We start from the raw sequence: 14,795 nt of genomic DNA, 5'->3' as shown, positions 1-14,795 counted from the left end.
GGGCGCGCCTTTCCCTCGCCTCTCGGCCAGCAGCAGCAGCAGCAGCTCCGCTGCCGCCTCCTTCTTCCCCTAACGCCCGCTGTTGTGATGCATATTCCCGTAGACCCGAGTACCAGCAGGTGCTTCACACCTCCCTCCACGGCCCTCCCCTGTGGTAAGATGGGAGAGAACAGTGGCGCCCTCAGCACGCCGGTCCCGGGACCTCGCAGCCGGATCAAGGCGTGCTCGGTGGTGGACGTTCTGGCCGATCATCTGGGAGAACTGGTGAGGACCGACAGCCCCAACTTCTTGTGCTTAGTGCTACCTTCCCACTGGAGATGCAACAAGACCCTCCCCGTGGCCTTCAAGGTAAGCCGGGAGGGGAGGCTGGGTGGAGCGGGCAGGTCCTGGGAGAGGCGCGCAGATATTTCCTGCTGAGCGGGCTTCCCAAGCGCCCGGGAGGACTCACGGTTTAATGGCAAAAGCGGCGGCGGGATGGGCGCTGGGCGGGCGGGGGGAAAGGCAGGCGAAAGCCCCCCACACACACACACCTCGGTAAGCGGTTTGCAGGGTTAGCCAGCAGTTTCTCGCAAGAGACTGAAGGCCGGTCTGCTCCCCCCAATTAGACGTTGGTTCAAGAGGGAGGGTCAGCCCTGCTACTAATTGGTGGTTCACAGTTTATCCGTGGGCACCGGAGGAGTTATGTTTTGGGGGGTGGGCGTTTATTTATTTTTTATCTTATAAGTGGCCAATTTGTGTAAGCTGAGGGGGTACATTCATACATACATACATACACACACACACACACACACACACACACACACACACACACACACAGTCGTTTATTCGTAGGGGAAGAATCTGTCTATCTATCTATCTATCTATCTATCTATCTATCTATCTATCTATCTATCTACCTACCTATCCATGTTGTGCGAATTTAACTATGATGCCAAACTTGAGTTTTGGAGGGTGTCTCAGAGAAAAAAATAGTTATTTTTCCTACCCCGAGTATGGCAGGCGTCTCTCCCGCTTAAAAAACAAAACTCTTTTCTCCCCTCGCTTTGAAAGGGGGAACTGTTAACAAATGCAGTTTTTTATATGTATCGTATCTTGTGCTGACCCGGCCCGTCTGTCAAATTTTAAAAGTCAATGCAGCCCCCGAGCCAAAAAGTTTGCCCACCCCTGCTCTAGGCCATGGCCCACTAGTGGGCCGTGTGCTGTTTGCAATTAGGCTGTGGAAACACTGGGCAAGCATGCGTGCAAATGGAGCTGCATGTGTGTACGTACACATTTGCTGGCTGCTCATATGGAACCATCCCCTCTACCCCCTCGCCGATCCACAAAGCTGGAAACGTTTGGGAATTCTAAGAACGAAGAATAAAATAAAAACAGAATAAAGCTTTTGTTTGGTTGTTCTGGTTACTTTCCCTGACATCTATCAACAGTAAAAGAACAAGCAGTAAAGAAATATGCCACAGACTAGCACTTGGTTAGAAAAGCCGTGAAGGCCTTGAAAAAACATTCAAGTGCCATAATATATTTATATTTAATATATTTATACTTACAAAGTTCAGAATCATACAAGCATTCCCTTTGACAATCCATGGGAAAAAGCTAGTCCCTAAAGAAGCAGGATAGGAAGAATACTGATTTCTTTGACCTTTGATATTGAAGAAGACTTCCCAATACACAATGGATAGTAAGAAAATAAACTGATGGATAATTGAAAACATGAACCCAGTGTTCTCACTTGAGGCACAAATGACCAAACTCAAATTATCTTACTTCAAATACATTATGCAAATACTCTGCATAATCAGGGAAAAGATCTAATGCTGAAAAAAGTGGAAGGAAAGGAGGGGGGAAAAAAGGACAACCAGCAGTAAGGTGAATGGTTGATGAGTGTATCGTTAGGAAAGTTGGGAGAATACCATAAATTAAGAATACACCATCATGGAGAATATCTAATTACACCTATGTAATTGCTAGTTTAAAATGATTTAATGCACATAATCTTTTTCATCATCCACTGGTTCAAAAAAAAATCCTCATATTGCTTTAACAACTGCCCAACACAAAGTGGAGCTTATCTTAAAGTTGTCTACTTTAAAGATGGACAGCTAGTAGAATCTGCACTTAAAATATTTCATTCTAAACTAATAATTAAGATTTACATGGGGTTGATATCTGGAGCAAGTGAGTAATCAAATATGCCTGCAGGTATCTCCCTTGCAAACTCCCTTCTGACTAATTTTAGCTTTGAATGTCTTAATAGTTTATGTCCACTGTTAATGAATATGTAAATAGAAAATTTACATGTTGGAAAGTATTGCATAAATCTCCAAAACAATCCTTCTAATCATGCTAGTATTCCCAGCCCAGGTGGGAATACTCTGTAAGGGATTATGCTAGGCTTCTTAGCTACCAACTCAGCTACTCAACTTCCCTGAAGTCCGTAAAAGGCCATTTAGATACCCAATAGGGATATGGCTGCCCTTTTCAGCTGTATATTTACGGCTTTTGTTGGGGGTGGGTGGAGTGAAGTGAGAATATTTCAGTTCAATTTACAATCTTAAAACTTCCTCTTTTGTCTTTGTTATTATATTTTGGCATTATACTTTGATTTTTAAGATAGAAATTAGAGCAAAAGGATTCTGATAAACCATACCCCCATTACAATCTTAAAAGCACCGCATCTCAAAGTAGGCTGAAACTACATATTCAAAAATCAGTCACTATCCACCTAGGAAGAAGTCAGTGTTACAATCATTTGTTGCTTTCCTTTGACATGACCCCTAGAGTGTTCTTAATTTTTTTAAAAGGTGTCTGGATGCAGAGTTGTATGTTGTTTACAAAGATAGCAATGAAGGAATGGGGAGAGTGATTAGAAGAAATATTAAACATAACTTAACAAGATATGTGCATCAGGACTATTTCACTACTGCTCTGACTGGCACTGGTTCTCTAGGACAGTGATCCCCAACCTTTTTTACGCCGCGACCCGGTACCGGCATCAGCTGGCTGCGCGCTTTTGATGAAAAAGTGCTTCCGGTGACATCACTGGGTGCCGCCATCTTTTTGATGAAAAGCGCTTCGGTGACCTTACCGGAAGCATTTTTTCATCAAAAGATGGCGGCGCCGCCATCTTTTGATGAAAGCTTTCCGGTAGAAAGCTTTCTACCCGGAAAAGCTCACCGAAGCACTAATGCACGCCATCTTTTTGATGAAAACGTGCTTCCGGTGAGCTTTCACCCGGAAAAGCTCACCGGAAGCACTTTTTCATCAAAAAGATGGCGGCGCCAGCAAGCCAGCGGCCTGGTAGGACTTGTTCCGCGGGCCGGTACCGGTCCGCGGACCGGTGGTTGGGGACCCCTGCTCTAGGATATTAAGGGAAGATATTTCGCATTTTCTTCTAATTGTGACCAACTTGGAATTTCCACCATACAATATATACATATGCTGATCCATAGATACTGAACTCCATTCCCTACTTCTTATTTAATAACACATTTCTAGAAATGGCTGATCTCTAAGGAAAACTGCAGTCACAACCATTAACTAACTGTGTGACACCAATTTCACATTTATGAAGATGTAATATAATGAAATTCTCCCAATTAGTTTTTTAAACTATCAGCAAGCATTAACCTTAAAAAGTATAATACGCTAATGACCCCTTTTCAATCGCATTGAAAAAAGTCTTACCAAGCTTATAGAAAAAGCATTCTTTCCTAAGGTAATCCTCTAGTTCAGGGTCCCCAAACTTGGCAACTTTAAGACTTGTGGACTTCAACTCCCAGAATTCTCCAGCCAGCATAATATAGCTGGCTGGAGAATTCTGGGAATTGAAGTCCACAAGTCTTAAAATTGCCAAGTTTGGAGACCTCTGTTCTAATTTAAGAAATATAGATGCAACCATCTTTTCAACAAAGAAGAGGAAATAAAGCTTGATGTACATTTCATCTGTATATTCGTATAATATTTTTAGGCCAGTTCAGTCAAAAGCAACCACGTTTTGGACCTTGTAGTTAAAATTATGATTGTAATTTCATAACATTCTAGCACAGGGGTCTCCAACCTTGGCTACTTTAAGACCTTGGACTTTCAACTCCCAGAATTTGCTGGCTGAAGAATTGTTGGCTTTGCTGGCTGAGGAATTCTGGGAGTTGAAATCCACAAGTCTTAAAGTGGCCAACGTTGGGGACCCCTGTTCTAGGACACATGCATCAGAATCTTCAATGAGAAGCAATTATTGTCAATTATTGTCAACTCCCATCACATGTGACAATACAATGTGAGTTTACATAAGAGTTGCCAAGAATTCTTTTAATAATATTGCATTAAAGGCAGTCTCTGGATAATGAGGTCCACCACACTGGTTTGGCTAGTTCTGTTTCAATAAAAACCTTTTAATTCAATTAATATGATCCCGTGTGTGGTTTAGATCTTGTCAAAGATATCACAGTTACACAATTTACCTGTAAAGACTCTTTCCAAACTTGCCACTTATACAAGGCTGCGGTAGGTATTTCTCTAACAAGCATATACATGTCAAGTGATTGTCATCATCAACATCATGCCTAAACAAATGCATTTCTCAACAGGACATTAAAGAGAAAAAATGAACAGGTTGGACACACCTGTTCCTCAAAAACAATCTACCCAAGGATCATCATACAAATCTCCATGATCTATGCATAAAAATTCCATACCAACACTATCAAGTCAAGAATTCTTTATCTCTGGGGATAAACATTTCTCCTGAAATATAAATTCCATTTCTATTTTTGATATCCTTGTCTCCTTAAACCCACATATTTTCAAAAAGCATTCCTGGAAACTGAAGTTTTAAACTGAGCACTAGTTAATTTATAAATTCATAAGCAAAGTGAACCATATACAGAGTCAATAGACAGTCTGCAAAATATATGCGATATGTACTGTCTTTTTTGGTAAGTGCAAAACATTCCTCCTAGTTTTGCTAAACAGATTGATTAGTGCATTCAAGCAAATAAGACATGTCAATCTCTTTATGTAGGTGATCCATATTTATATAAGCACAGAGTGAATTCCTTTTCCAATTATGGATTCAATATATCCTGAAAATGTACATAAATCCTTCAGCAACAAGTTGGTGGAAACGAAAATTTATCAAGCAAATTGCTTGTCTTTCTTAGTTATCCCAACAGCATAATTTTTAAAAAAATGAATCAAACACATTAGATGCAGGAATGAGCTCTATCAAGTTCAATCTATTTCTATCTGTCTATCTCCCTAACTTCTCTTATCCTGACAAGGCTATACCATATGGAATCCAGACCTCCATTTTTAAACAATAGCATTTTCTTTCTGCACTGTCTGACTGGATACTAATAGTTTAGTGACAGAACAACTCATATGCTCTCATCTGTCTTGCAAAACTTTCCCAATCAGCTTCCTGTTTGAAAAACAACATCCTGGTTACAATACAAATAATATGCCAGATCGCAAGCTGTTTACATAGCAGAGCTGCTCAGGACAGACCTTGGCTGGTTGCAGAACTGTGGTGTATTTGTAACGCCATTTGTTTTCTCCAGCTGCAATATTTCCCCAACATAAAAAAGCTACAATTTTCTCCAAGTGCAGAAAGGAACAACTAGTCCCTTGAAGTGGCTGTTCTCCTTCTGGCTCTTCTCTCTCAACCACTTGGCGAGTGTTCAAAGCAAGGGAGGAGTGGCCATGTCAAGCAGGGTGTGCTGCTGCTCCCATATAATGCAATGCTAAAAGAATATAAAGCATTTTACTCTTTACAAATCTTAACTTAGTCATCCTGCATTCTGACTCAGAGCACCTGTAGAAGGAAGGAGCTTTTTGAAGTTGCAACATAAGCACTAAGAAAGGCAGTAGTATTGATCCTTGATTTCTTTAAGCAATGGTAAGGGGATTTGTGAATGGTAGATCAGGCAAGTTTGGAAGAAGGGCACCCAAGACCTGATTGGTCCATTACAATAACAATTCACAAGGGTCAGCCTTGCTTGCCACCCAAAAGTGGCTTTCTTAGTCCATTGCAAAACGCACACAAGAGAAAGAAATTTAAGATTTTTAAGGCTTGAATCTTATAAACGCTTTGCTGAATTTCTTCATTAACAGTGCATCTTGCAATAAAATTAGCTTATGAAGAACTTTCTCCTTGATTCACTGTTTGTGAAGCTTCTAATTCTAGTACTGGTTTGGACAAAGACTGATCATTTGATATTAACAAAACATTAGTTGACAAACAAAGATAATTCTCTTTCTCAGCTATTACTGTTGTGCAGAAAAGTCATTATGGATGTTTTGCAACCCAGCTTTATGTGCGTAATGTGCCCCTGTGTGTACTATCAATTTCATATCCAAGTCATATCCCATAATCATTCTACTTACTATACTTCACATGCTCATATTAACTTCCACACAGATAATAATGGTGAGTTTTCAATTCACCTCATTATGTTTTAATTGGATCTAAGCATTCATAGACATTTCTAAGTAATTAATTCCAATCATGATTTAGTTGTTAGTAATGGCTAGCAAATAACTATGAAGTTGTTTAACAATGAACAATGGAGGGAACGTTCTTTAATGAACTTGTTACACGAAAGAGTTATTATTGGGTAGTCCAATTCCATCTTCTGACTTTATAGAAATACATAGGTAGATAATTTTATCTACTTTGTTTATGTTTTATAAAGCTAAAGTGGAGAAATTATGTAATATCTTGCAAAAAAGTATGTGTATGGCATAACAATAACTGATAGGAAGGGTAGAAATGCCAATTTCTACATTTTTATTTTCATTTGCCAAAGGTCAATGCCAATATATGATTTAGGATAAACTGTTTACTGTAGGATTTTATTTCTTAAATGAGAAGTGTCAAAATTTGACTGGAATCAATGCTTTGGATCTGGGAGAATTTTTGCTTAATATAAGTTATATTTATTATTATTATTTCATAGATCCAATGTAAAAGAATTTGCTATGGGCTTAAAACTATTTTCATTTCAGCCTTTATAAGACAAAAGAACTGGTCACCAAAAATCTTTTATAAAGATTTTAGTACTCATCAAACTAGCTCTTCTAGACCTTCCTCCTGAAATGTCCCTGAATGTTCCCTTCTATCACTGTCTTTTAAAGTCAAATGTACTTAGCATACATTAGCTTAATCACCCTTAGTTCTTCCACACCAATGTTTGCACTTACATGCAGATTCCCGCACTTTTCTCCATGGCAAACAAATGAAACCAACCTCCCTGATAGAGTGGATTAAAGAAACTAAACAAAAGAAAAGAGTACCTGAAATATCTCAGCATTATTCAGGGACAACAAAGATTAAATGGAAAATTTTCATGTTAATGTGAAAAGAATTCATTGATCCTATCTGGAGGAAGACTATCATCTCTTTCCAAACTCATAGTCACCTAGACCTAAAAGATTAGCCTCTAGTTAAAAAACAAATAAGCAGATATTCTTTACTATTTTACTTACTGTTGAGGCAAACAATAGTATTTAATGGTTTCCTTCTCTATTGAGAAGAAGCACACTTGACATCTGTCATAATTTTGTGTGTGTGTGTGTATCTTGGATTTTTTAGTATGCTTGCCAGTCTCCTAATTAATATTCCATGATGGTAAATATTAATAGGTATCAAGGTCAGCCCATGACCACTTTGAATTTCAAGTTGTCCACTAACTCCAGATCTGTAACATGATAAAAGATATGAAAATGAAAGCAGGGTATACAGGTAGATAGAAAACCTGGAAGCTCCAGTATTTATACAAGGCACACACCGGATCAAACAGCTTGTACGTTTTAATTGTGTCAATATATTAGTCAGTCTTATATGCCTGTTCTTTTCTCCAATGAGCAAGAACTCAAGAGTGACAGAACAGTCCATATCTCGGCATCTGACTGGTATGTTTAAATGAGGAATAAATAAGCACATGCTTGTGATTTTCAGTGGAGCTTGTCAAGCAAAAGGACTTTTATGAGATAATTAGGAAGAACAGTCAATAGGCAAGGCAATCACATTACTATAAACAGGTGTTTATAAATAATGCTAATACAGGTAGTCCTCGACTTACAACCACAACTGAGACCAAAATTTCTGCTGCTAAGCGAGACAGTTGTTAAATGAATTTTGCCCATTGTATGACCTTTCTTGTCACAGTTGTTAAGTGAATTGCTGCAGTTGTTAAGTTAGTAAGACAGTTATTAAATAAAACTGACTTCCCATTAACTTTGCTTGTCAGAAAGTTGCAAAAGCGGATGACATGATTCCAGGACACTGCAACCATCATAAATAGGAGTCAGGTACTTTTATTGAAGGATATGTCTAAAGTTACTACTTGATTTGCCTCCCCCCTTCTGTAAAATAAAGTAAACTAAAAATACAAAATGGAAAGCACAATAAACCATGTGTCAGGTTTCCAGTAATGAAATCATCATAAAACGAACACAAAACCAATACCAACAGAAAGGAAAAAAAATAAAAGTTCACCAAATCTAGTTTGTATTTATTTTATCTGAAGTTTGGGGGAAATGTGATTTATATTTTTTGTTATACTTTTGTATAGAATTGCAATTGTTTATACCAGGCTTGTCCAACCCGCGGCCCACGGGCCGCATGCGGCCCAGGTTGCCTCGTAATGCGGCCCAGTGCCCACCCCAACCTTCTGGCAAGAGCCAGCGAGGAGGAGGAGGAGAGGCAGGCACGAGGCGGGGTGAGGCGAGCGCCACGCCAAACAGCGCCCGCCTTTGCTGCTTCTGCCCCCGCCGCCGCCGCCGCTTCTGCCCCCGCCGCCACCCCCACACCCCGCAAAATTTGGCTGGAAAATTAATAAAAAATAAATAATTTTTAATAAATAATTAATAATAAATATAATTTATAATTTATTATATAATTTTATAATATAATTATTTTATAATAATTTATTATATGTGCGGCCCAAACCAAATTTTCATCTTCTAATGTGGCCCAGGGAAGGTGAAAGGTTGGACACCGCTGGTTTATACCAATGTTTTGAGTGTGAACAGAAAATGTGCAATTTCAAGTCTGTCTTGTCAAGTCAAGCCTTGTCATTTTCTTGGAGACATTTTTGGAAGAGGGCTGCCATGTTCTTCTTCCTAGGGCTGAGTCAAAGCGACTGTTCACAGTCACACAGCTGGCTTCCAGCCTCAGGCAGGATTAAAACTCAAAAACTTCTGATTTCTTACCCAACTTGCTCTCATTTACTAATCTGTATTAAAAACATGATTCATACGGATTACATTTGTGTATATTTATCCTTTTATTGCAGAGGAAATTTATGTATACAATATCCTTTATTACAGAGTATCCCAAAACTTTTGTTTTATTTTCCAGCTAAAACAATTTCACATCTTAAAAATATCCTTCAGTGAGTCAGTTATGTTTTAGTTTTCAATTGTTTTTTAATAAAAAATCTGGTCAATAAGAAAGCAAACAGAATTTAGGGATTTCTAGGAAAGAAATAGGAAACTGAAGATTGTGCCACTAAAAGCGGAAATGTCAACGTGGTAAAATGAAGTCGAGCCAACAACCGCAGTGAGTTGACTGGCTCTTTGAATTTTTCTCCAGATAAGGAGACGACTTGAGATTACCCACAAATGAGATGAGGAAAGACCATCTTCACCCAAACCATGGCTGGTGCCTTTTGCACATTGGGTTTATATATTTCCTTTAGTCATAATTTTCAAAATTTTCTTGTTAACAGCTTTCCAGCTATTGGGAACCCACACTCCTTTTCCCTCAAACTAACCACTATTGACCTCACCCCATTCTTAAGAGGTGCGTGCAAAAGCGCACAATTGGGCCTACGGTTCCAGTCTTATTGTCCCCAATTATTCATACCTATTTCCTGTATTCATACTTATGTTTATTCTTATCTCTATTATCTTGTAAGTGTTTGACAAATCAAATCAATAAAAATAAAGTAAATATGTGTCACTACGTTCTACAACATCAGTTGAGTTTCCTTCAATTCATAGCAAAGGAACTTTTAGATTAAGTTTAAGAACTTAAAAAAAAATTTGTATAAACATCAAAAGGGAGATTACAACGTTGGTTTTGGAAAGTTGTGGACTATTTTTATTTATTTATTATTAAATTTATATGCTGTCCATCTTACAATTGAACAATTAAGTGTCCAGAGAGATTTGAAATAACAGTTTGAAATTAATTATAATAATATTTCCTGTGGGAAAATGCTTTGTTCTGACCTCTTTAAAAATATGATAGGATGGAACTTTGAAGACTGGACACTAGAAAAGCAGAAGAAACTAAAGATTACAATTAAAGGTGAAGAACATTTAAAACTGATGTACTAATACAGAATGGAGCATAATACTTTAACATTGGATATATTGAACAACTCAGAAGGCTTAAATGGTGTCCGTTCATGGTCTTCATTTGGCTTAAGAACATGCAAAAAATATTCATGTCTGATTTAGATTTTGTTCTGATGTGTATGTGTCTGTGTTTGTGTACACATGCACATATGCAAACACACACATGCATATATACACACACACATACTGATAAACACACACACACAGCCAATTTGGTGTAGTACCTAAGTACAAGATTAGAAGGTGAGAGAGAATGAGTTCTAGCCCCTCCTGACACCAGCAGAAGAGCTTGGGTCAGTCACCCTTGGTCCTACGATGGAGACAATGGTAAACCACTTCTGAAAAGCCTTGTCAAGAAACTGGCAGCGATTTGTCCAGGCAATCACCAGGAATCAACACTGATTATAAAACACACAACACACACAAACACAGAAAAGGCTATGTCTAAACACTTATTTCGGCAAATGAACATGACTCATAAACAGAACAAACTTACACAAAAAAGCAGGATGTGTATGTTATTCAAGGTGACAGCATTCCAAATATATCAATAATAAGAATCATAAATCCAGATTTGTCATGTAGCTAAGTCAGAGGCAGTGAGTAGAAGAGCCAATAGGAATTTTAATGGTGTCAGTCATAAATTGGAAAGATGTAATAAGAAGGCACAAGAGCATAACATTTGAAGGTCAATATTAGATGCCTAAACTAAGGGAGATTACTTACACTGCAATGGAACTTCACATACAGGAGCTACAGACTAAATGAAAAGTAGAAAATAAAATGAATAAAATAGATAAGAATAGAGCCTATGCAGGGAGACTGAACACAACATTTTAAATAAGCTTTGTTTCAAAATAATTATGAGATATTCTTCATGAAAAAGAAGAAAATATTTTAATTTGATCATTTAATCTGCATCAATTAAAAGGGAACAATATATATTTACAAACTGAAGAAGTAATTTATATATAAACTTTTGGTAGAAATGGTAGGCAGTATCAAGGCATTTGCAATCTCTTATTCAAAAGTAACCACAGAATTGGGGAGCTAGAGGGCAGAGCAACTTATTGTAAATGAAGCAGGTGAGGCCAGAACTGGTGGTGACAATAAGTAAAAGCAATAGCATGTAGAACAAATGATACAATAGGCAAATCAAAAGTAATTTCAAATTCATGATTACAAAGCAGAGAGTTGAAGGAGGCTCTTGAAACTCACTCCAAACAAACAAACAGAAAGGATACTGACCACTGGATATGTGGAAGATGAAATTCCCAGATATTCCAATTACTACTATCGGAAGAGTATTATGGAAATATCAGTCAAATGCATCTAACATCAGCTGGAAGAATCCAAATATGGACTGCTAATTAACAATATATAAAACTTTAAGACCAACCTGTTCAGTAATGGGATTCAAATTTTATTTACTACCAGTTCTGGGTGGGTGAGGCTTGGTGGGCGTGGCAGAGGAAAGATATTTTAAAATCTCCAGTTAGAGGTGGTATTTTCTAGTTCTTCCGAACTACTCAAAATTGCCACTACTAGTTCTCCAGAACTGGTCAGAACCTGCTGAATACCACCTCTGAACCTGCTGTTCCTTTAATAACAACACACTGTTTATTGAGTTATTATTTAGTTATAATATGTAGGACAGAGTAGTAATGGAATCTTTATTGGCAACACAGTACACAGGGAGGCAAAAGATAAGGGAGATGAAAAAAACTACCAACAACTTTCTTCTTTACATATATTCAATTGTAACTAGGGAGCAACTATGGAATTTGGATCTAGACATGACATACAAGTCAAATAATTAGTTTGGTAAAATTAATTTTACAACATTGTCTTCTGGGAAATTTAAGTAGGTTCTAATTACTTTTAAATTTGTATCTATCTAGAATCTTTTAATTATCTAGCTACACTCTTGAGGATATGTAAAAAAAATGCTGGCTTAACAACGACTCCAAAGAAGAAAACAGATCAAACTGGTGCATCACTTCTATATTCCAATTAAAAATTAAAAGGCATAAGAAACAACAGTTTTGCACCACGAAGAAAGCAAGAGTTGATGGTAAAACAATTTATCCAAAATACTAAAGAAAAAAAAAAGAACTTAATTCTTGCAGCAATATATAATTTGTTGGATTGAAAATTAAGTGCTAAGCATGAACCACTGTAAAATAAGACTCACAAACTATGGACAGGGAAGAGGTAAGTAACTTTTGACATAGGCTGCTTGTTCCACTTGGTTTCCAAATCAATTTACATTTTTTAATCTACATCTTTACAACTTTATCTAGCGTGCACACTGTGTGCAAATACTTTCCCCAATTATGTTTTTTTTTGTACACTAATTTCTTTATTCTGCTAGCTTTCATGCAGAATTTGATCTGGCAACATTATCCTGGGACATGTATATTTGCCTTCATTTGCGAGGATATATATTCTCAGATATTATTTAACTCCATGGTATTATCAAGCTCATCAATCATCATGATGGATACCATTTGGCCCTTCCTACAAATAGGTACAAACAAAATCATATTAATAACAAGCTTAAATGACTCCTCCAGTAAGGTCTGGAAGAAGACGCAATGCAATGTCCAATTACATCTCAAAAGTGTGCTTGAATATACAACAATAACATTAAGTATTTTCTCCAAAACAGCAGATATCCACAGACCATATATTGGAAAGAATAAAGTGAGTCATAGTTTCCCATCTATTTTAAGAGATCGTGATGTGTAATGCTTGTGCTAAATTTAAAAGTAATACTCGGTCTGATTAACACTGAACACTGGATTAAGAGGGCATACTGACCCAAGGAAGGCATTGAAAGTTGTCACTTCTTATTTAAGAAACAGAATGCTACAAGAAGCTATAGGGAAATACAGAAGCATAGCTAATTTCTAAAGAGAAAGGAGTAGTAAAGAATGAAAAGAGATACAGAATACAAGTAGTTCTTGACTTAGAACAGTTCATTTAGTGACCATTCAAATTTACAATGGCACTGAAGAGTGTCTATGGCCATTTTTCACACCTATGTCTGTTGCAGCATCCACATGTCATGTTATCAAAATTCAGGCACTTGGCAACTGTGATTCCTTTTGCAATGTTCTGTCAAGATAGTCAATGGGTAAGCCACATTCACTTAACAACTGTGTTACTCACTTAACAACTGCAGTGATTCTTGTCAACCGTGACAAGGTCGTGACATGGGGCAAAATTAACTTAACAAATGTCTCACTTAGCAACAGAAATTTTGGGTTCAATTGTGGTCGTAGATCAAGGACTACCCTGGAAAATGTAAAACTTATCTTTAGTTAGATAAGAGTACAGCCTTGTATGAATATTGGATAAAATCCCAGCAAAGCAAGAAGCCAAGGTTAAAATACAAGAATACAAAATATGATTTTATAAACTATAAAAAGAAATGTCATGGTTCTCAAGCGCAACCAGGGTATGCTCACAGCTTGAGCCTTCACCACAAGAACATTTATCACAAACTGTAAACTTAAACATTAGGCCCATGGATTGCAAAAAAACAACAACACAAGAAATAACGGAAAACAAAACTTTCCTAAATCCCCAAACCCAAATTAAAAGTATCAAACCAGAAAAAACAAAATATTCTTTCTTTTCCCCCCCTTTACCCTAAACTTTTCTTTCCCCCTTTTCCTCCCTCATTTTCTCACCATTTTTATTTTCATTTGCATTTTATACTTCGATCAGTTTTATTAAAAAAGTATAAAGTATTTATTGGAATATGGGGGCAAAGGATGGAGACAGCCCTGAACAAAAGCAGAATTGAGCAATGTAATAAAGATAGACAGCATAAGTCTGACAAGCACCTGATTTTGGTATCCTGACAGGATAATTCTGTCAACAGCATTCTAATATGGTGGTTTATGTGTTATCATCATCTTGGACAGAAATCAAAATAAGGGTATTTAAGGAAAGTGTGTTCTCTCACAAAAGTTTCAAAATGTTATAGGAAATGGTTCTTGATTTTTGGCCAACATTTTGGAACACAGTCTATTAAACACTGGACAGATGACTGCACATTATTTATAATACATTAAATAAATCCATTTTATAGATTCATTACCTGATCAAGTATACTGAATATAACATAATCTCAAATATAGGGTAGCATATTAATTAAAGCATAATATTAGGTCAATTTGAATATGAATAGTCTGATAATTATGCATCGGCACCAAAGGGGAGGGGCCAAAGAATACTTGCTATCTAAGAGATTAGGTAGGTTAGGATTCATTGTATTTCTAAGTGTAATCGATGTAAATGGTTTTAGGATTACAGACTGGATCAAAGAACAGATACAGGTAGTTCTTAATTAATGAGCATCTGCTCAGAGTTACAAGGTTACTGAACAAATAATATTTGTGATCAGTCTTCAAAGTTAT

The 14,795-nt window shown here is 37.2% G+C and overlaps 1 protein-coding gene across 15 annotated transcripts in view; it reads right to left on the bottom strand.

Moving 5' to 3' along the window:
* ABLIM1 (actin binding LIM protein 1) overlaps window positions 1-14,795 on the bottom strand; it is a 211,479-nt gene that overhangs the window by 168,126 nt on the left and 28,558 nt on the right. For 3 of the 15 annotated variants that reach the window (XR_015749404.1, XM_087964503.1, XM_087964504.1), the window contains exon 1: window positions 5,506-5,647. The exons of 7 other annotated variants lie outside the window; for them this stretch is intronic. Coding sequence is in view for 7 of the 8 variants with exons in the window: in XM_087964503.1 (XP_087820629.1) it covers window positions 5,506-5,578 (73 nt within the window). In the remaining variant the exon portion in view is untranslated. Of the gene's footprint in view, window positions 1-5,286; window positions 5,349-5,505; window positions 5,679-14,795 lie in introns of those variants that run through there. 5 more of the 15 variants (XM_087964488.1, XM_087964513.1, XM_087964505.1 and 2 more) reach the window with 4 other exon arrangements.

This window comes from Notechis scutatus, chromosome 4 (genome assembly GCF_049901735.1).
Source record: "Notechis scutatus isolate UNSWTSFEM ecotype Mainland chromosome 4, rNotScu1.2, whole genome shotgun sequence".
Taxonomy (NCBI): Eukaryota; Metazoa; Chordata; class Lepidosauria; order Squamata; family Elapidae; genus Notechis; species Notechis scutatus.
Note: the sequence above shows the minus strand (reverse complement) of the source record. Positions and strands in the feature narration are given on the sequence as shown.